The sequence below is a fragment of the Pituophis catenifer genome, unplaced genomic scaffold (genome assembly GCF_029215685.1).
Source record: "Pituophis catenifer annectens isolate HBS135680 unplaced genomic scaffold, rPitCat1.0.hap2 SCAF_1, whole genome shotgun sequence".
NCBI lineage: Eukaryota > Metazoa > Chordata > Lepidosauria > Squamata > Colubridae > Pituophis > Pituophis catenifer.
The window spans coordinates 62,217,194-62,238,152 of NW_027256881.1; the positions used below are offsets into that span (position 1 = coordinate 62,217,194).

General features: G+C 37.1%; 1 protein-coding gene across 1 annotated transcript; it reads right to left on the bottom strand.

Moving 5' to 3' along the window:
- Positions 1-3,320: 3,320 nt before the first annotated feature.
- On the bottom strand, positions 3,321-14,475 carry YIPF4 (Yip1 domain family member 4). The gene is made up of 6 exons (XM_070932507.1): positions 14,127-14,475; positions 10,459-10,621; positions 9,568-9,739; positions 8,375-8,452; positions 7,286-7,399; positions 3,321-6,498 (listed from the first exon to the last, which is right to left on the bottom strand). The coding sequence occupies exons 1-6, from the start codon at positions 14,473-14,475 to the stop codon at positions 6,361-6,363; spliced, it is 1,014 nt and encodes a 337-aa protein (XP_070788608.1). The 3' UTR covers positions 3,321-6,360.
- Between the last annotated feature and the right edge of the window lie 6,484 nt (positions 14,476-20,959).

Here is a 20,959-nt window from a genome sequence, read left to right on the forward strand (position 1 = left end):
CGCGCAGGACAAGAGGCCCGGCGGAGCCGCTCAGTGACAGTCCCGAGAGGAGCCGCCGCCACCAGTCAGCATCCGGGTCCGGAGAAAGGGGGAGGGAAAAAAGGGAGAGGGGAAGAGAGAGAGAGAGAGAGAGAGAGAGAGAAAAGGAGAGGGAGCTGAGCGTCGGCGTCCGCAGGAAGTGACGTAACTGCGCCGGAAGCAGAGTGCCGCTAAGAAACCGCTTCTCAAGTGTTCAGTGCATGTTCGAAGTGAAAGGGCGGAAGGAGAATGGACATGCGCCCTACCGCCTCCTGAGCCCATTCCTAAGGAAGAGCTCGCTTTAAGTCACCTGACCAGCAGATGCTGCCTATTCCTGCCTCCGTAGTCAGATATGTCTCCGCCCTCCAGCCTGGCTTTTAATGGCCGTTGAAGTGGCGGGTGTATTTATTTCGTAGACTACTGGAAAGAAGAAGAAAGCAAAAGCAAAACAAAACCCAGGTTCCCTTTCAGATTTTGAGAGAAACCCGATTTGCAATTTTGGGCAGCCTTCAAAATTTGGAGCCTCCGAGTGCATTACTAAAACGTCTCGATTGCTGGAGATGACTTTTAGAGACCAGTCGGTCGAAGAAGGCTGACTGCAGACCGCTTCTTGATTCTCATCTAAAGCCTAATATAAGTTTATATATAAGTTTATTATAGATCCGGCCAAGTTTTATAGCGTTTATTTTCACAGCCACAGCCTGACTGTGTATTAGGATAATGAGATAATGCCACTGCATTTCCATGTATTGAAAGTAAGTGGTACATCCCACTTTGATGTGTTTAAAAAGATACTTGGACTCCTGTTTAAGTTGTGGAACTTCTCCTTTTGAGTTGCTCTTCTATTTTCATTACTTTTACTATTTCCAAGGAAATAATGAGGTCTTGAGCTGTTTGAGCCCTTGGATAGCAATATTTTGGACTGGTATGAGAAAGTAATTGTTATGGCTACCATATTTGTCTGTAATAATCTGCATACCACAAGATGTCAAAGAGCTTTCCCTGTCACTTTGCTGCTATCTAGTGGTAACCTGGATTTTTGCAGCCAATATACCTTAGCTTTAACTAACTTATGGTAACTCTAGTTGTAAAAGCTAGACCATTTGGAGGATTGAAGAAGAACTGATGCCTTTGAATTGTGCTGAAGAAAATAGTTGAACATACCACCAATTACAAAAAGAACAAATAATTTAATATTGGAGGAAATAAAAATCACGCTGCTCATTGGAAGTACTAATAATGAAGCTATGGTTTTTGGATACATAAACGCAAAAGCAATAGTCAATGGAGAAAAGTTTGATGCTTACAAAAATTGAATGCAATTGAAAGAGGCCAACCGAAGACAAGATCCAAGATACCATCGCTAATGATATAAGCATGAGCTTACATGAAATCAGAAGCAGTAACCAAGAGACAGTCATGGTGGAATGATGTCCATCAGGCCACATAATGTAGAAATGACTGAATGCAGAACTTCCATTATCTGAAATGATATAATCAAAGTGTACAGCAGTTGTCATGGTGGTGAACAGAACTAATCACCACTTCTAAGCCCAGTCTGGCCAGAAAGCTCAAAACCTCTGAAATGGATATGGCTTATCAGACAACCTGAAGGATACTATGGTCTGTGTTAGCAAAAGCCATTGAGACACTCAAAAGAATCAACAGACATAGGCTATCTACTTTCAACAGTCCTGTATTTCAGCTTTAAAAAGCCTAGCCTTTTTGTAGCAGCGTATTTTCAAGGTATGAGAATTTTCAAATACATTTTTGATTTATTTGTGTACTGATACAAGCTCAGAAGCATTCAGTTTAATGCTGAGAAAGAAGCTTATTTAAGAGTAAAGAAACATTACTAGTTTCTTTCTTACAGACACCATTATGTCAAATGATAGGTTTAACATGCAAACATTCCTCAATATTCAAGAGTTCTAGACATATTCAGCTAAAATACAGAAAGCGTGAAAATCTGAAACAGAGGTATTAAAGTAGATAAGAACAATGCCCTACATCTCTGCCATTGATATCCAAGACTTGAATTCAGTAAGCAGAGCAGATAAATTTATTTGCAGAACTTATAGGGCCTACTGTCGCACATAGTGATCCAACTAATAAAAACAGGACTAAAAGCAAAGCAATCTTTCCCATCAGGTGCCAGACGAACCAAACTATTAGCCTCCTGACTCAACACCCTCAGCTTGGCCCAGCACTTGGTCTTCACATCATTCTAGAAAGCTAAAAGGATAGGTCCCCTCAAATCTCAATTGGGAAGCTATTCCAAAAGGCTGGGATGGTTACAGAGGAGGCACATTTCTAAGGTCCCATCAGTTGATAGCATTTAAGGGAAATGACCTGGAGTGCACCTACCATACCTGACTTAGTAAAGGGACAGAGATTCTTAGGTGCAGGTGGCCCCACAAATAATATGGCCCTGTGTAGGTGATAACAAGTCCCTCGAATTGTACCCAGAAAGGAAATGGGAGCAATCCAGCTCATGCAACAGTGGTGTAAATCAAGCAAACCACAGGGTACCAAGAACTATGCCTGCATTTTGGACTAACCGCAACTTTTGTATGATCTTCAAGGGCAGCCCCATTACAGCATTGCAGTAATCCAAATGAAAAGTGACTACAGCACAAATGACAAAGAGTAAGCACGTTTTCAAAACAAGACAACAGAAAAGTGCCAACGTATGCACTAGGAATCAGGCAGCATATAAATGTAATAAAAATACTTGTTATTCTTTTAAACACAGTACAAGTCCATTGTGTAATGCTACTTCAAAATGGGTACTTTGGGGCGGGGGGGTAAGCTGCAAAAGGAAACTTTTTCCTCAAAACTAAATGTGAAATTGAAAGAAAAGTAGAATTAACCTCAAAATTTAAAAAATAAACTTATAATTTCACTTAAAATAGTTATAAATGTCTACTGCAGAGAAAAGTATGTGTATGGCAGAATTACTATTCTCAGGTTGTAACATTCAGTAGATGAAACATGGCTGTAAATAGGCTGTGTCAAGTTCACGCATGGATATCCATAACTTTAGCTGATGGAAAGCTGTAAAATGAAAACCTTGTAATTATTTTCCCATGTTTTCAGATGACAAAAGCTTGTATTTCAGTAATCCTAAAAATTTATTTACATTCTTATAAACACATCTTAAACATATGAAATATGGGTATTTATCGCTTGGATTAGATATTATACAGAAGATTTATATGTATTGTGCAAACAAACTGAATTCCATTTTGTATAAAATACATGTATTTACATATATGTTAGGCTAAAAGTAGGAATTGATGCACTACTATAAATAGTTTAATTCACTGGGAAACTGTTGACAAAGCTTCTTTTATACAGCATATTTAAATTATATTGAACCTTGGAAACATAATGGGTTCTGCTCAAGTTTACAGAAAATATTGTTACATCCTAATATATACCTTAATCCAAACCAGTTTCTAATCAATTAAGACAACTATTTTAATGAATTAGCATTTGTACCAAACATATTTTTCTATTTAAGAATGCTTCTGATGATTGGCTGATTACATGAGCTAACTTTGAGATCATGCTGGACAGTGGATAGAAGCGTTAGCCCAGCATATGTTCAGGGCGTTGGGTATGGAAAGTCTGAGATTGCCCTGATTGCCATATATCTGTGTTACCGCTAGGCAGAGCTATCTGCTTTAAAGCTGAATTTGATTATTAAGATTTAAAAAGAGTAGATGAAACTGAAATATTACATTTATATTTTAAGCAGAAATAATATTGTATAGTTTCATACACAGTATGTTTTTCTTCCATTTTAGTGTTTTTATAAATCAAAGTCTGCCATAGAATTGGACATTCTAGAGACCATTTAATAATACATGGTTCTGAAAATGATCATTAATAATGATGATTATTAAGAGCCCAGGTGGCACAGTGGTTAGAATGCATTACTGCAGGCTACTGCTACCTGCTGCTTGCCTGCAATTTGGCAGTTCGAATCTCACCAGGCTCAAGGTTGACTCAGCCTTCCATCCTTCCAAGGTCGGTATGAGGACCCATATTGTTGGGGGCAATATGCTGACTCTGTAAACTGCTTAAGAGAGTACTGCAAAGCACCGTGAAGCGGTATATAAGTCTAAGTGCTATTGCTATTACACAGAAAAAAGCACAGGCTGTTTTTAAGCAGAAAGTAGCACTTTCAGAGCTTTTATAAGTACAGGCATCGCTTCATATGAAAGGTAGATATAACTTGTTATTCTTCAATTTTTATAATTCTGTAGAGGAGGAACTAGAAGGCACATGTTAAAGCCTTTTTGTTTTATTCCTGGCTTTGATTTCCAAGAATATGTTCATAAAAAATGGATCCAATGATCTGAGGGGGGTGTAGAAGGAAAGACTGATGAAAACAGCATTGCAGCACAAGCCTCACCCTGTTGCATGACACTCCTTATGTCATGCATTGCACACATGCCCCAAAGTGTTGGGGCTTGCAGTGTGATGCTCCTTTTATCATTCTGAGAAAAACAACCAGATCTTGTGGACGTGCTGATTAATAAATTCTAACATCAGGAATGGATTTAAGTTATTTTCCTAAATGCTGATAACTTGAAATTAAGTTCCATCAAAATAAGAATGTTGGGTCTAAACTTTATCTGCTTAATGATAAAAATCTGCTGTTCGACTTACAGACTTGGCAGAAATTGAGCATTTAATTTGTCAGTAAAATCAATGGATAGCCCCAGTAGTTTGTAGCTACTTATTCTTCTATTAAACAATGCATAATTGTTTAACTTATTCAAATACAATCAAATTTAATCCATATGAAAATGTTTAGAATTTCTGAAAAACAATATTAACAATTTTGCAAAGTTCCTTTCTTTCCAAGTCTCCTGGCTATAGTATATGTTATTCAATGCACATCCAAAAATTCAAATTCAGGAAACGCAGAAGTAATTGTTTCTCTATTTGGATGAGCAACTCAATGCAATTTATGCCTTTGATTGCCAATTTGACAAAAACCATTTGTATATCTGCTTATCTGAATAAGCAGACTAGATTAAATATGTGCCTTGCAAACAGGGTGAATTTGATTTAAATCAACTTGATTTAAATCATAATTTTTAAAGAGCAACTGTCATCTCTATCCCACAGCGGCTCCTCCTCTGATCTGCTGTTGACTCACCAACAGTCCCAATATTGCAGAATATGCTACATAACTAAGCTCCATTTCATGCTGAATAAACTAAATTATTAATGTATCTTAAATAGAAAACTATCTTTAGATAGATTTTTACTCCAAAAGCATTTTATTAAAATAAATTTGATAAAAATAAAAAAAATCTGATTTAAATAAAAAAATGATTTTAATTTTTTTAAATCGATTTTTATCCACCCTGCTTGCAAACGATAAATGTTGCTATGAAAATCCTTATAATGCAGAATGTCTTTTTCATCTCTAATATACAATTATATTAAAGAGCCATTTCAATAATATCAATTCATATTAAACTTGAATAATCAAATTGCAAACGCAACTTCGTGGCTAACAATTTTACCAACCCCAAAACCAGTTTACATAAACAGCAAAACAAGGTATTATAAAACAAGTTCAATTTTGAAGAAAGCAATGTTTATTCTATTGAAGAATTTTTTCAGAATCATACTATTTAAACTTTTTTCACTTACCACTTTCATAAAGCTGCAGATAAAAACTTTTTTCTGAAAGATTTCAAAATCAACTTTGTAAAGCAATATTTTGCTATGACATATTTACAGTTCAACTTTTTTTCAAAAAAAAAAATAACTTCAAATACTACTAAATATTACTTCAAATATTTCATGTGATGGTAATAACAATCATAAATCCCCTTTACGATGAAATTTCCTAAACCAATCTTTGATCAATATAAAACTTTAAATCAGAACTAATAACTCAATAGCCAAGTCAAGATTGGACAAGATTACACATTAAAATATAGGAACGATGAGGATTGGCTGATGAATACATTTATGGGAACTATGGTTTCAAATGATCACTCATTTTTTTCAAGTTTCATGACAGTTGACCTATCATATGGACCTCGTGCTTTTGGCATAAGTAATAAGTTTCTTCAAATAACATATTTATAAATGTTACCATCCGTATTATTAAAAATCTAACAAACCTAAAACTCTGGTATAAATCTGCATTATAATTAAAAATGCTTAAATAATAATACACAGATGTACTTAAGGATACTACTGAAACTTTGTCCGCCTGATAGGATACAGTCACTTGCCTTTTCTATCCACCAACAGTTCAGTCTTCATGGTGATCAAAATGTCCTTGTTCGAATCTAGCAATTTTGGTCACGCCCCAGTATATAAAGACAGAAAATAAATGTACAATAAAAAGATGGGATAAATCAGAAGAGGCTTCTTGGTTTTAAATTCTTCACCAACTAATAAGGAAGCAGCACTGTATGCAGCCCAAAACACTCCAAAAAGCTGGCAGAAATAAAAAAAAAAAGAAAGAAATATTATCAAGGCAAGGAAAGTCCCAAACTGCACAGTAGAACTTTTTTTTTTATCAAGAAACAACAGAATAAACTGGTTATGCACAGTAATCTGAAACTAAATTCCTACTGCTGTGTGGACAATCTGGTGCTGCAGTTCAACATATCTGGAAGGCACTACATAGCAGGAAGCTGATCTCCAGTTAATACAAAATCAGTACTGTAATACCAAATGAGTGTATTTACAAAATGAGAAAGTCCTAACAAGATGTTTTTGTTTTGTTTTCCTCCCCTTTTTAAAGTAGTCAATTTATTATTATTTGGAGAAAAAAGTAATTTCATCCAACTGTTTTTGAAAGTTTCCTTTAACAAGCTGTTTTCCGTTTCTTTTTATATCATTTTTAATGTGAAAAATGTTTTTCTACATCAGTCAAAATATTTATTTATAGGAATATAGCCATTAAAAGATGGAGTACTGTAAGTCAAGCTTTATTATAAATCTCATACTGTATGTATCATATATTTTATATCCCTGCCTGAGTTAGGCTGAGAGAAACTGGCCCAAGGTCATCCAACTGATTTTCATCACTAAGGCAGGACTTGAATTCATGGTTCCTTGCTTTCTAGCCATAATCACAAGTGAATTCAATTTACAGGCATAAATTAGCTCAAAAGCAAAGTAGAACATGAATACTAGCTGCATAATATACTATTGTATAAAATTAATTGATACATTGTTGAGGTTTTGGTCTTCTGGTCATGAATGATATTGAACTTACTTTTATTAGAGTGGAAACAATTTCAAATGATCCAACAACCAGGAGTACAGGTGCTATTACAATAAGAGGAAGTAAAGAATATCCAATCACTCCAAGAACTTGACCATATGCAACCTGTAAATTTAAAATACTTCAGTCATTGTTTCCAGTAACTCAGTCTCCTAACAAAGATAATTGTTCAAACTTGAGTACGTAAGACATATATGTTCTTACAAGCCTAATTCCCAAATCCTCTTGTTCATGTAATCATTTTCTAAACAATCAAAATTTTGTAGAATTGTGGACACTCTGGTTTCATGTTAGAAATATTCCTAATAAGATCAGTTCAACAAGGGATATTGAAAAGGATATGCTAAAAGACAAGAGTTGATTTGAAAAGGGTGTTGAAAACAAAAACTATATTGAAAAGGATTATTTGAATTGAGGTTGGATACCCATTTGTTTTGAATACTTTAATTTGCATTTTAGTGTTTAACAGCAGAATTGTCTCAGTGTTATAAACTGACTTTTCCAATGTTATCCTGTATCCTCTAAAATAAGACCCCCTGATAATAAACCCAATCGGGCTTTTGAGCACATGCGCTAAAATAAGCCCCTTCCCCGAAAATAAGACCTCCCTGAAAATATTTAACTGCATGTGCAGCCAGTCTCCGCCATTTCCTCTGGTTAGGGTTAGAGAGACAGAGCTGGAAATCAGGTAAGACAGCAAGAGGAGCTCCATCTTGCTCCACACACCCCAAAGTAATAAGACATCCCCGAAAATAAGGCCAAGCACTTATTTTGGGGTTCAAAAAAATATAAGACAGGGTCTTTTTTTCAGGGAAACACGGTACCAGCTTTCTTTTTCTATACTTCCCAGCTTACTGTTGATACCTTCTGATAAACCAATAATAATGAGCAACTAGTATTCGTCCAAGTTGTTCATAGATAGGACCATAAAATGAGCAATTAAGGAATGAAAACTCTTATAACCAATTTCGTTATACAATGTACAATGACAATAAAGGCTATACTATATAATTAGTCCCAATTTAAAAATAATTTAAGTTGAACTTTCAAATACCAAGTCAACTTTCACAAAATTCTTACCTCTCCTCCAAGAACCCTGGCCAACAGGAAGATTGTTAAGGATCCAAATATCCAAATAGTTATAATCCAGGATACCACCTTAAGAAATTGTTAAAAGATTCTAATCAACACGGTTACTTATGAACTGAATAATTAATTTCAACAAACAAAAACTTTTCCTTAAATTGGAAAAATAATGCCTTCAATCAGCCCATTCACTCTTGTTCATGCAATTGTGCAAGCCTTATTCTAGACAAAATCATCCCAAGTTTTCATAACATGGTTGCTTCATAATATGAAAATTTGTGATTATCCTAATTAAACTGAAGGACAGTAAATCCCAGAAAAGTGCTAGGCTTCAGGGTGGGTTTGAATATGTACGTTACATTTATTAACACGTCCTTAATTCAAATATGTACAGTATTTTCTTAAGATAATACAGCCACTCTGCAAACTCATGTTGATTTTTAAAGGAGATGCTAATAGAAGCAACATGTGCTCCTAGACTTGCTCCAAAATATCTTTTCAACTTCAGATCCAAAGTACAACCCTAGTAAATCCTGAGTACGTAACAGATGAACAAATGCAGTATTCTGTTCATTAACACACTACTGAATCCCATACTTCAATTAACATAATGATAAATTTTAAAAGTGACTAATTATGGATCAAATTAACCAGTGGTTCCTGGCTATGACAATCTATAACAGTAACAGGAATAGCAGTAATAGTTTTAGTTATTTTGCATAAATAGAATTTTCAGATTCAAAACAGTTGTTCCTATGAGCTGCTATTATCTACCTATTAAATTCTTGTTGGCCACTATAAAAAACAGAATAGATTCAGCTTGATCCAGAAGGCCTCTGCAAAATTATAGTTCAAAAAGAAGCCAATCACTACAATGTATTATCAATGGATTAGGGCCAAAAAGTTCAGTCTGCAGAACACACTCCACTTTCACTTGGAAATAGTAAATTAAAAATAAACATAAAGCAGGATAACATAAGCACAGGCAATCTATTGAAGGAGAAATAAAATTTAAGAAAAAACATAACTAGATAAAAGAACCATATTCCAGTTATTTCTAAGAGTATATTCAGGTTTCTATATGAAGATGCAGGCAAGTTTAATATTTGACTGATAACAGTTTAACTGTATTAACAGTTGATGACAGCTTAAAATAATGAAGATGGTTTAAAACATTTTTCACCCACCTTGAATTGTCCATATAATGAGATCATTGAGAAGAATAAGACAACAGCCAAAGGGCCCCAGAAGTCAGGATTATCTCTTACTACTTGTCTGTTGAATCCAAGAGAAGGCATTGGCATCAAGACGCACCGAATTTTGTAGTATATATCCTTCAGATCAATGTCTAATTCTTCTCTGTTACAAAAAAGTAGAACTTCCATGATATGTCCTGAAATTATGGCTTCACATTAAGAATACAGACTTTATAAATTGTATATGAAACGTAGCAACTGAAAGATTTCCCCCCAAATATATTTAGCTATTCTTGAACTAGTGGAAGTTTTTTAATGCTAGGAAACAATAAGCTAAGCTACTCCTTGTCTGACAGCTATATTATTCCATGTTAAATATTGCAAGAGAATAATGATTATATTCTTACTCCCCAGGAAAGAAAATTATAGTAGGAAACCTAGAAAGAAGGTGCAACTCAAAAATAATCCATAATCATACTATTATCAGAAATTGATATCCTTTTATTCATGGAATACAGATGCAAATATACACACCTTAAGCATTTTTAAACTATTGTCTCTCATAGCTTTGAGCTTCTCCTGATTAAAGTTTTAAAGAATTTTACATTGATTCTACTGAAAAAATATTTTAATCTATGATGTTTTCTAAACAGTACAGTATGACATGTTGCCAAAATGGAATCTTCTATCTATAGTGTACAAAAAGTATTGAAATGATAGATGTATTTAAATGTCAATAAATACAGAATTATTCAATTGTCAACTTTGTTTTTTCATTTAATTCCTTGTTCACTATTACTACAAATCACTGCCCTTGGTCTAAACAAGAAATTAGTTTCAAGGGCAGAGCTAAGCTAAGAATCTCAAAGCAATGTTACTTACAAGAGTGGTTTGTTATCTTCAGGATCATCATCTTCCACCTCTAAAAGCCAGCCATAACCTCTTTGCCTCAGGAAGGTAGTTGCTGTGGATTCTTTCATAAATTCCACATTTCCTCCTCCAAGGTTGAGTTTCACATCTGTAGATGCTATTGAGCCACTTAAATCTTAAATAAAAAAAAAATGTAAGAGAATGTAGTCAAGAATATATACTGCTCAAAAAAATAAAGGGAACACAAGCAGAAGACATCCGAGATCTGAATGAATGAAATAGCCTTATTAAATACTTTGTTCTTTACATACAGTAGTTTATACACTGCACAAACAACTAAAGGGAACACAAAACTACTGTATGTAACAAACAAAGTATTTAATAAGGCTATTTCATTCATTCAGATCTTGGATGTCTTCTGCCTGTGTTGCCTTTATTTTTTTGAGCATATATTTTTGCTATACTGGAATATATATTGATATATGAGAAAAAGGGAAGGTTTCTAGGCCTAATTCTCATATCACGCTACATTGTTGCATTGTTGGTTTGTTTTTGGCTTGACCTGATATGCAACTCATTTTACAAAAGAAAACATGGTTTATAAATTAAAGTGGCTGAGTTTGCATATTATCCTAAGCTAAAAGAAGTGTAACATAATGAAAGAAGCTAAATTATCTATAAACACATATAAGAAAATAGCTTAAAGAATTCAAAAGAAATGCACTGCAAAAATGTGTTAACATAAACTTTCAATTTTTAAAGCAGTGATATCCTTTGGAAGGCTTGTGACTGCTTCAGAGGTTATTGGATGCATGCGTAGATGACACTAGATTTGCGCACACATGGGCAGATACCTGGAAACAGTTTTTACAGCAACAATGCCAGCTTTCCAAAGGACCTGGCTGTTTTAAAACTTCAGGAAGGGGTGCCATGCTCATGTGATACGTTTCGCAAAGCACTAACAAATACCAGCATATTATCCATTGTGGAGAACTGAAATATTCACTTTAGCATGAAGTTTCATAGGGTTCTTCCCTATAGTTCAGTTGAAATGCTCTCCTCCCCGATTAGCCAACAGGAAACTAAAGCAATATAGGATTTGCTGTCCATATATGCTTTTGCTTGCTGCTAGAGGATGATGTTGTTATTTCCTGTGTAGGAAAGACAATACTTTCCCATCTTCTCATCATCAACTGACAGGAAAACCATTCCCCAATCACAGAGAGAAGGCTTGAGCTGTAGATTTAGATCTTGACACCCTTCACTTGCCACTCAGCCTGGGGATCAGCTACCCAAGCTAGGAGAAAGAGTAGGCAGAGAAGATCTCTTTATTCCCAGGTATTTAAACTAATGACTCAAAGATTTGGACCAGATAATTCAAACAGCAGACTGGCACAGGAGTATCTGCTTTTTTAGAATTGCCTGCCCACCTCCCAGCTGTTATTCAGGCTTAGCATTATTTCAAAAGAACATTACATGAAGAAAAAGCCAAACAACAAGTGACAGATGAAATGTTAGGGTGGGGACAGGATATGTTATAAAATGCATTCTTTCTCCTGTATCATCGCATAATCCACTTTCATGTAGGTGGCATGGCAGGAAAAAAAATATTTTTGTATTTGTCAGTAATATGGTTAGGCAGAAGAAGGGAAAGACTGCAGAAGACTTATGCATCGACAACAAATACTCTTAAAATCTTCTAAGTTAAAAGACTATGGGCAAAGCAATTTTATATGACAAATCTAAAAACAATAAAGAATTCCAGAAAATATCTGTGACTTAATCTATTATATATAACTCTAAGAATAAGATACTTTTTCACAATCCAGAGTAAGATGCAGCCAAACTCTGTCCCAATTATACAAAATAGATGACTGTTTGATCAGTGAGCAGGGTAGATTAAAAACGTGGCCTGTTATTTCTGTAACAATAATGCTCAGATACTGCTGAAACATTGCATCTATTCTTTCTAAAATCCATAGAGCTGCTTTTATGCTTTTCTGTTCAATGCACAAAAGTGACATTTTGATTGAAGAGCATGAAGGAGGTTTAACTTAAAAAAAGAACAGTTTAACCATCAGTAGAAGTCATAGGACATTCAGTTTTGACGTGCAGAGCTATATACAGTGTAGAGAACTAGTTGAGTTTTGAAGTTTTCCATTAAAAACCTGGGAAATATCAATACATTTAAATACAGTAGTCCTCTACTTATGACGATGATTGGCACCAGAACGTCTGTCCCTAAGCGATGTGAGTGTTACATAAGTCACATCCAATTTTACCCTATTTAACAGAATAACAGAGTTGGAAGGGACTTTGGAGGTCTTCTAATCCAACCTGCTGCTTAAACAGGAGACCCTATACCATTCCAGACAAGCACCCACAACCTCTGAAGATAATCTGTTCCACTGGTTAATTGTTCTCACTGTCCTTTGTTCTACCATAGATTGCTTCTCTCCTTGATTTATTTATTAAATTTATATGCCACCTGTAACGCTATCCAGAGTGACTGTATATGCCATGGTCATTAAGCAAATCACCAAGATAATTAAGGAAATATTACAGTGATTAAGCAAATCCAGCTTCCCCTTTTGATTGTTGAGGTCCCCAGGGAAGGTTGTAAATGGAGATCACATGATCCCAGGATGCTGCAACCATCTTAAATACATGCTGGTTGCCAAACACCTGAATACTGATCAAGTGACCATGGAGATGCTGTGGTGGTCTTAAGTATGAAGACCAGTTGTAAGTCACTTTTTTTTCAATGTTGTCATAACTCTGAATGGTTGTTAAATGAATCATCATAAGTTGAGGACTACCAGCATTAAGGTCATAATGGCATCCATACTCAACTCAGCTCAAAGGCCAGTCTAGTTCAGCATTTTGTCTTCATGGCAGCTAATCACATGGTTATGTTCGTTGCTATGTCCTTCAGCAACTGGTTATCAAAAGTTTTACTCTTTCTGGTATCAAATGCAAACCATAGTTGCCATGATCAATAGGGATTGTAAATCTTATCCTTCAAACACCATACTCTCACTTTTTCCATCTTTCTCCCAAAATACGGCCAAGCACCATGAATCATACCCATCGGATGTGATCAGTCTAAAGTTTTCAACTTCAATTATTATCAATAATTTTGATTAGCAACTAATTCGCCCCCAAGTGTTGCTCTCCAGCGGTAACTTGACTACAACTCCCAGAAAGCTGCTCTAAAGTGCTTGTACACCTACAGAGATCTAGACACAACGGCAATCTGTGCTGATGCCCTATCAGAGTGAGTAACCAAGGTGCCACATCCACAGCCTTATGCGCTGGTGTGCGTGTGTGTGTGTGTGTGTAAAATATGGAAGAGAGCCCGCAAACAATGGAAGGAAACCACCAGAACTCAGTTTTAGTCTGTATTCCCTTCTTTAGCGGATCTGCGTAACTCAGTAAAGCTCCACATTCTCCTCCTTCTCCTCCCCCCCCCTCCATTCCCATTACTCGATCCCTCCTTATTTACCGGACTTGTTAGTCCAGCCCTCCTTCTCTTCCCGCAGGTGCCTCTGCCACGCAGACCAGGCTGCGCCACAGGGCTCCGGATTTCTTGGCATCTGCTCGGTTCCCTCCTCCAGGCAGCTCCCGGGGGTGCCCTCTCCGCGGAAGGAGCTACCCCTGCGCCCCACTCCCGTTCTTACCTTCGGCATCGGCCGAGGAGACGAAGGTGAAATCGCCGTTATTGGGAGCGTAGAGCGGCTGCAGCGGAGGCGAAGCTTTGGGGGGACCCGGGTGCTGCATGGCTCCGCCCGCCGCGACAGCTCGGTCGGAGAGCCGAGAGAGGGCCGAACGGAACCGCCGGGCAAGCCCGGTCAACAGCAACCCGCGGAGGCGGAGATCACCCCCTCCTGCCTCCTCCCTCCTCCCTCCTCTTGCTGACTGAGCATCAAGCAGCAAACCTGAGATCGACTTTCCGATTGGGCTCCCGTAAAGCCCTCTTTGATTGGCTGCTAAGATCTTCTTCCCGATTGCCTCGGAACTGGATTTCATTGGTGCGGAAAGCCCTGGTGCTAGGTAATTGGTTGGATCAGGACCAGACGGGAGGCGGAAGAAAGAAAAAGATGAGGGCGGAGTGGTGGGGGGGTGGGTAGGGGAAAGGAGAGTTCTTCTGGTAAGGAAAGGGGGTGGAGTAAATCTTGTACCGTCTTCCTTGAAACTTCCACGCCTATGATGATGATGTGATGATGATGCCACGAAAGAACTCTTCGGTTATAACTCTCTGATTGGCTGCTTCCTTGCATTGTGCATGCATTTTGTTGCGTAGAAAACAGGGGTTTCTCTGCTTACTTTTTGCTTAGCAAGCGCCTGTTCTGCTGATCTATTAATGCTCAGTCAGTATTGTAATGCTGAGGAGGCAGAATGTATCTATTGAATCTATTGTTAGATCTCTTTGAGTTATTTGCAGTAGATCAGCACGGAGTTCCAATGGTCGGTGATTTAATCGTGGCAGCAATTTACGCTAAAATGACAGTAGTTTTCAGATAAAACCAAACGCTCAAACAACCTCCAGATATGCTTTTTCAAAAACCTTTTCCGGTGTTAGAAGCATTTCTGATGCTTTTTCATGTCTTCTTATATTTATTTATTTATTTATTTATCTATCATCTATCTATCTATCTATCTATCTATCTATCTATCTATCTATCTATCTATCTATTTAATTTAAATTTGTATCCCATCCTTCTCCCGAAGGACTCAGGGTGGTGAACAGCCAAAATTAAAATAAATACAATATAAAATCTAAAATATGCCTAGTATACAATTGAAGGGGTATTACTTTTACCCCACTGCCTTTCCTTCACTGTTGCATCAGTTTTGAACCTTAGAGGCAGAAACAGAAATTGATTGCAGTCTAACATAAGCTTCCTGGCAGAAATGCATCAGTCAAGACCATTAATGCACCAAAAATACCAGGGGCCGCAATATGAAAGATCCTTTCAATTACTTTTAGCAGCAGAGGACAGAAAGAATTCCCCCACTAAATTTGATTCTTCCTTCTAATCTAGAAAATGGTACAGCATTATCTAAACATACTCTTTAACATGCATGTGGCTGTTTATAAAAACAACACAAAAATGTTGTTGATATTTGTTAGATTTATATCCCACATTTTCTCCAGAAGCTCAAGGTTACACACATGAGGGAGTCTAGTCATTTTATACTCAAGCTGAGGGAAGACAAGTGGCCCAAAGTCATCCAATGAGTTTCTATAATTTAAATGGACTAGAATCTGGATTTTCCCAATACTAGTCAATACTTTACTGATTACACCAGAATCTGGGCCCTTGGTAGGACAATGTGCTATAAGTATGTTAATTAAAAATAATCAATTTGTGATTGAGTATGTAATGAACCAGGCCAATATCTATCCTCATATCCTGCTAACCAATAAAATATTTTATTATTTTGATTTAGTGTATTCTCAGAAATTATAGTAATAAATTACTATACCATAAATTGCTGGCTTCCTGCTTTTTTATATTGCTATGCTTTTTACTTTCGTAGTTCTGTTAATCCTTTCACATTATTGTATGCATTTTACTTTTAACATTTTGTTTTCAATTTTATAATAAAAAAAACCAGTTGATTCACTGTCAGCTATCCATGGTTGCTAATGAACTGTCCTGTCTTCTGTTGTCTCACATGTGTTTTGTCTCAGATACGTCCGCAGCATTTATAGCTTTTATAGCTATTCCAGGGGCAGAAACAAGGGCAAAACAGGTTTTCTGAAAATTGAAATGGATTAAAAATTACTTGAGTACAATATTCCAGGATTGGCTATCTGGACTTGCCATATTAAATATAAAAAATGAGTGAGCTAAAAAAACTTAACCAGTTTCATCTTTTACCTTGAGCAAGAATAATTAATGAGTTTGTTTCTAATTATAAAATAAAAATTTCATGTTTGTATGATATGCATTTATAATGCTTCATATGGAATAGTATTTATTTGTTGAGGGTGGGGTGAATTCTAGAGCTCATTTGCCTTTTCCTTCACTTTTGAAACAATTCCTGAATTTTGCAATGCTATCATTCCCAGGGCTCTGACCTATTTAGAATTTTTAAAAGATTTAGAAGATTTAGAATTCTTAAAATTAGAAGATTTAAAATAAGGGATCTTAGTAGTCAGACAACTTTAGTGTATATCATTGCAATGTTGGTATAACAATCCAGTTCTTTTTTTTATACCAAATACAATCTGAGGAAATTAATTCATGATATAATAGAATGCAAATAAATGTTCTATCAGCCAGTCCTGGGACATGTGGCAGCAACTGTCACCTAGATAGATTTCAGAATATAGTTCCACAGGCTCCCTGCTGTGAAACCCTCTGGTTGAAGTTGGGCTCTATGTAGCCCTTCAACTGTTACTACTATAGTGACTTCCCTGATGCACAGAAGCATTTCTGCCTAGATTTTGTCACCTTGGTTGACAGTAGAACTGCCAAAGCTAGTTCTTGGTAACTTCAAACTGCATTGATGATGTAGAATTTGGAGCATTCATGGCAACCATTGACTTGAGCATTGGAGATAGCATATTGGTTTGGGCTTTCTGTTAGGGTAGTGTGATAGAATGTGCACCTGGAGAAGCCATGGATGGAGTCTTGGCAGAGCTTTCTCATGGTAGAGCCAGTTGTACATTCCAAAGAGAAGCCCAAATTAAGAGTCTGCAGTGCTGAACTAGATGGGGAAGGGGAGGAAGATGTTCAGCCACATCCTAGGATCTCTCAGGATACATCTATTAGAGTGGATGGATATAGCTTTAATTTGGCAAGATTCTGTCCATTACATGTAAGCAAATAAAAGATTGGATTCAATTGGATTTCATTGTGTCATCTTTGAGCTTGAGCATGACAAGTAGTTGCACTGGGAGCTGGTAATGAAAGATATAACTACTAGTCTCTTGTTATGGTTGGGTCACTCTATGACTGCTTTCTCTTTGCTGGTTAGGGTTCCAGAAGGGTTTCAGAAGGATGGGTTCCAGAAATTGCTAGGCTTTATCCTGAGTTTTCAGTGGATAATTCAACTGAGCCCCTTGTTGCACTCTAAAATAGGCATGTGAGGTGCAACTTAGATTGGATGGTTCCTATGTAGCTTCTCACTGTAATCAATCCTGGGGTGTTTCTTGGTTTTCTGAGAAACTCCAGCAGATGAAACAGCAGAAGAGATGCCTAGAGTAACACTGGAGAAAGATAATACCTACAGGTTTACTACAGGTAAAAACCCATCTTAAATTGTGGCAAAAAGAGCAACAAAATGTGAATATTTTTCCTGTTGTTATCATGTTCACAAATAGCTGTCCAGCAGCCTTTTATAAGGTGTCCCATTCATTGCTGCAGAGAACAGGCTACAAGAACTTTTGAAGAGCTGGGAAGAATAATTTAGGCATGTAGAATAAAGTTACTCAGATCCATTTGGAATTAAACTCCAACTGGGCAAGTCCTATCAAGGCGATGGAAGCACAGTCTTGCATGCTTAGCTGGGTTGAGTCTTGTCCAGGAGACACTTTTACCCTATTAGTCCTTTATACAGAATTCATAGCTAACAAACATTACTATTGAAATGTTGTTTATTGGTAGGCTATCTGGACAAATTAAAGAAGAAAGACCTGGTGGGATATATGAACAGGATGGTGCTACTGACCTTAAGACCTACTGGATGCTTCCTGTAGGTGTTTGGCTAATCACTGTGGGAACAGAATGGTGGACTGATTCACCAAATGTTTTAGAATCATAGCTTCCACCACCTGTCATAAAGCATCACCTCTTCCAGGGGTGAAATCCAGCAGGTTCTGGAGAACCGGTAGCGGAAATTTTGAGTAGTTTGGAGAATTGGTAGGGGAAATTTTGAGTTGTTCAGAGAACTGGCAAATGCCACCTCTGGCTGGCCCCAGAGTGGGGTGGGAATGAAGATTTTGCAATATCCTTCCCCCAGGAGTGGGGAGGGAATGGGGATTTTGCAGTATCCTTCCCCTGGAGTGGGGTGGGAATGGAGAATTTGCAGTATCCTTCCCCTGCCATGCCCACCAAGCCACACCCACCAAGCTACACCCACAGAACCGGTAGTAAACAAATTTGGATTTCACCACTGACTTCTTCCCATTAGCTATAGATGTCCAAATATGGCAATGGGGAATGTGGCAATTGATGTGTAATTTTACAGGACCACCATTTCTCCTCCCTTCTAAATCTTTGGTGTGATCCAAGCTGGCTCTTATTACAGCCTAATACATAGCAGATGACAAACATAATACTTTCCAGAGGTTTGACATTTCTTAGGTTTTCCATGCAAAGGGGAGGTTGTGGTCAATTGTGTAACAAGATCTTATTTTCTTATTAGGAGTTTTTTGCCCAGGGACATGCATGACTTGTTGATTTTTTTAGATTTCATCTTGCTTTTATTATTCTTGGCCCATGAAGGTGTTTCCATTCCATCTTTAATATCCTGATCACAGATGTTTAATTTCTGAGTTCAGAATATTTAGTTAATTTATATTTAGCAAAACGTTCTACACTCCTTGGCTATATCAGTACATTCCAACAACTAAAATGTAGCTCTATAAAAATGTATTCTCTTAACCTGCTTGGATTAGGCCTTTGCGTTTCGTAATTATGGCTTTATGTGCAGATCTAGAGGACTTTTAATTTTGTTTTAAAACATTTTTCTCTGGTGCACAGGAAGATGACGTACAGGAAGATGCTGCAATGTTGTGACAGAGAAGTCCCAACTTTAATTCACTTTAAAAGAGAGGTTTGAAATTTATACTTCAGCTGAAATTATACCTAGAGCAATCACCTGGGCCTGACCTAAGTTACACATTTTAATTTAATTTAATTTAATTTAATTTCCAATTTATATACCGCCCTTCTCCCTGAGGACTCAGGGCGGTGTACAGCCAAGATAAAAAACATAGAATACAAATATTAAAACATTTAAAAATATATATAAATTTTGGCCCGAAAGTTAAGAATCACAAACTAATTAAAAGAATTTAAAAATTTCTTCTAAGCCAACCCGGCTTGCTGAAAAAGATAGGTTTTCAGGGAACGACGGAAGGCATTGAGGTCATGGATTCTTCTTATCTCCGGGGGCAACTGATTCCAGAGGGTGGGAGCCCCCACAGAGAAGGCCCTCCCCCTGGGGGCCACCAGCCTACATTGTTTGGCTGATGGCACCCTGAGGAGGCCCTCTCTGTGGGAGCGCACGGGTCGATGGGAGGTCGTCGGTAGCAGCAGGCGGTCTCGGAGATAGCTTGCTTCCTTGCCAGATCATTTGTAATGAATGTTGTGGAGAAAGCTGTCTTTGAATGGCATTGTTCTCTTCTGTAAGCACTACCCTTTCTTGCAACACCCTCTTCTGGAAACCGGAAGTGCTGTATAGTATTCTGTGAGCTAAGTGAAACAAGTATCAAAGTTCAACAACTGGGCGTGAGAAGGAACTTAAAACTGCTACAGATTGGTAACATTTTCCCTAACAGCTTCTCAAAACAGGTATGTTTCTTTTTGCTTGATATACTTTGAACATTTCAGGCATTGTTTTAGTTTAGTATTATAGAACAACCGTAACAAGAGATGGGTATTCCTTGGGGACGATTTCTACTTACATTTGTGAAAGGAAGGAAGGAAGGAAATGGTGTGAGGAACATGGACAGAGAGCATTTCTTTAGTAGAAGCAGCTCTAGATCTATCCATTAATCCTCTCCTCAAGATCCAGCTCTCGCAGCTCCAGTTCAGGATTCCTGGGGCTCCTTCAAAGAACTACATTACAACTACAAAAGCATGATCAAAATGCTTTACCTTTTTTGGGGGGGTGGGGAAAACATGGCTACTGCTCCAGAGCCTTAATATATTTGGTGAAACCAAACTGTACAAATGAACTTTGCAGATGAAAGACAGCGATGAACAGCTCCCTGACAAAGTTATGGATATTTTCTGCCTTCCTTGGTGCCAGTTCTGTGTTATGCATACTGCTTTTATTCCTGTCAGATCTCTTGACTGCCTATTAGTTGAGCCAACTGCAAGTATAGAATTCAGAGAGGGCTCAAAATATTTTGATGAAGGGCACTGAAAATCTATATGTTGTCTTGTTGCCTAGTTAAAAAAATACAATATAGATTTGATAGTTTGCTGTTAATTAACTGAATCGCACACTTGCTGCTTTAAACATATCTTCTTGTCAGAAGGGTCAAGTTGATTGTTAAGATTTTGTTATGTCCCCTGAGAAATGTATTCCTTTCAAAATGTTCATCTTTGTAAGAGAGTTTAAGGAATTAAGGACAGTCACATCACAAAACGGACCACATTGGAACATCTTGTATTATTGTTAGGAGATTGTTTTGGTGGATTCAACCTTTTTGACAGTTTGCTGTGGACTTCCACATACCAGGAAAGGAAATAAATATGGTAGATATGGATACATTAATTCATCATTCACATTTCCCATCCCATATAGAAAACAAATGTCTTCATTTATC

Excerpts from the sequence above, each read along its gene's own strand:
- YIPF4 (XM_070932507.1), bottom strand. The coding sequence starts at position 14,475 with ATGAAATCCAGTTCCGAGGCAATCGGGAAGAAGATCTTAGCAGCCAAT. Across the intron at positions 10,622-14,126 it reads CTCCTCGGCCGATGCCGAAG|ATTTAAGTGGCTCAATAGCA; the intron begins GTAAGAACGGGA and ends TTTTTATTTAAG. Across the intron at positions 6,499-7,285 it reads TTGTTTCCACTCTAATAAAA|CTTTTTGGAGTGTTTTGGGC; the intron begins GTAAGTTCAATA and ends TATTTCTGCCAG.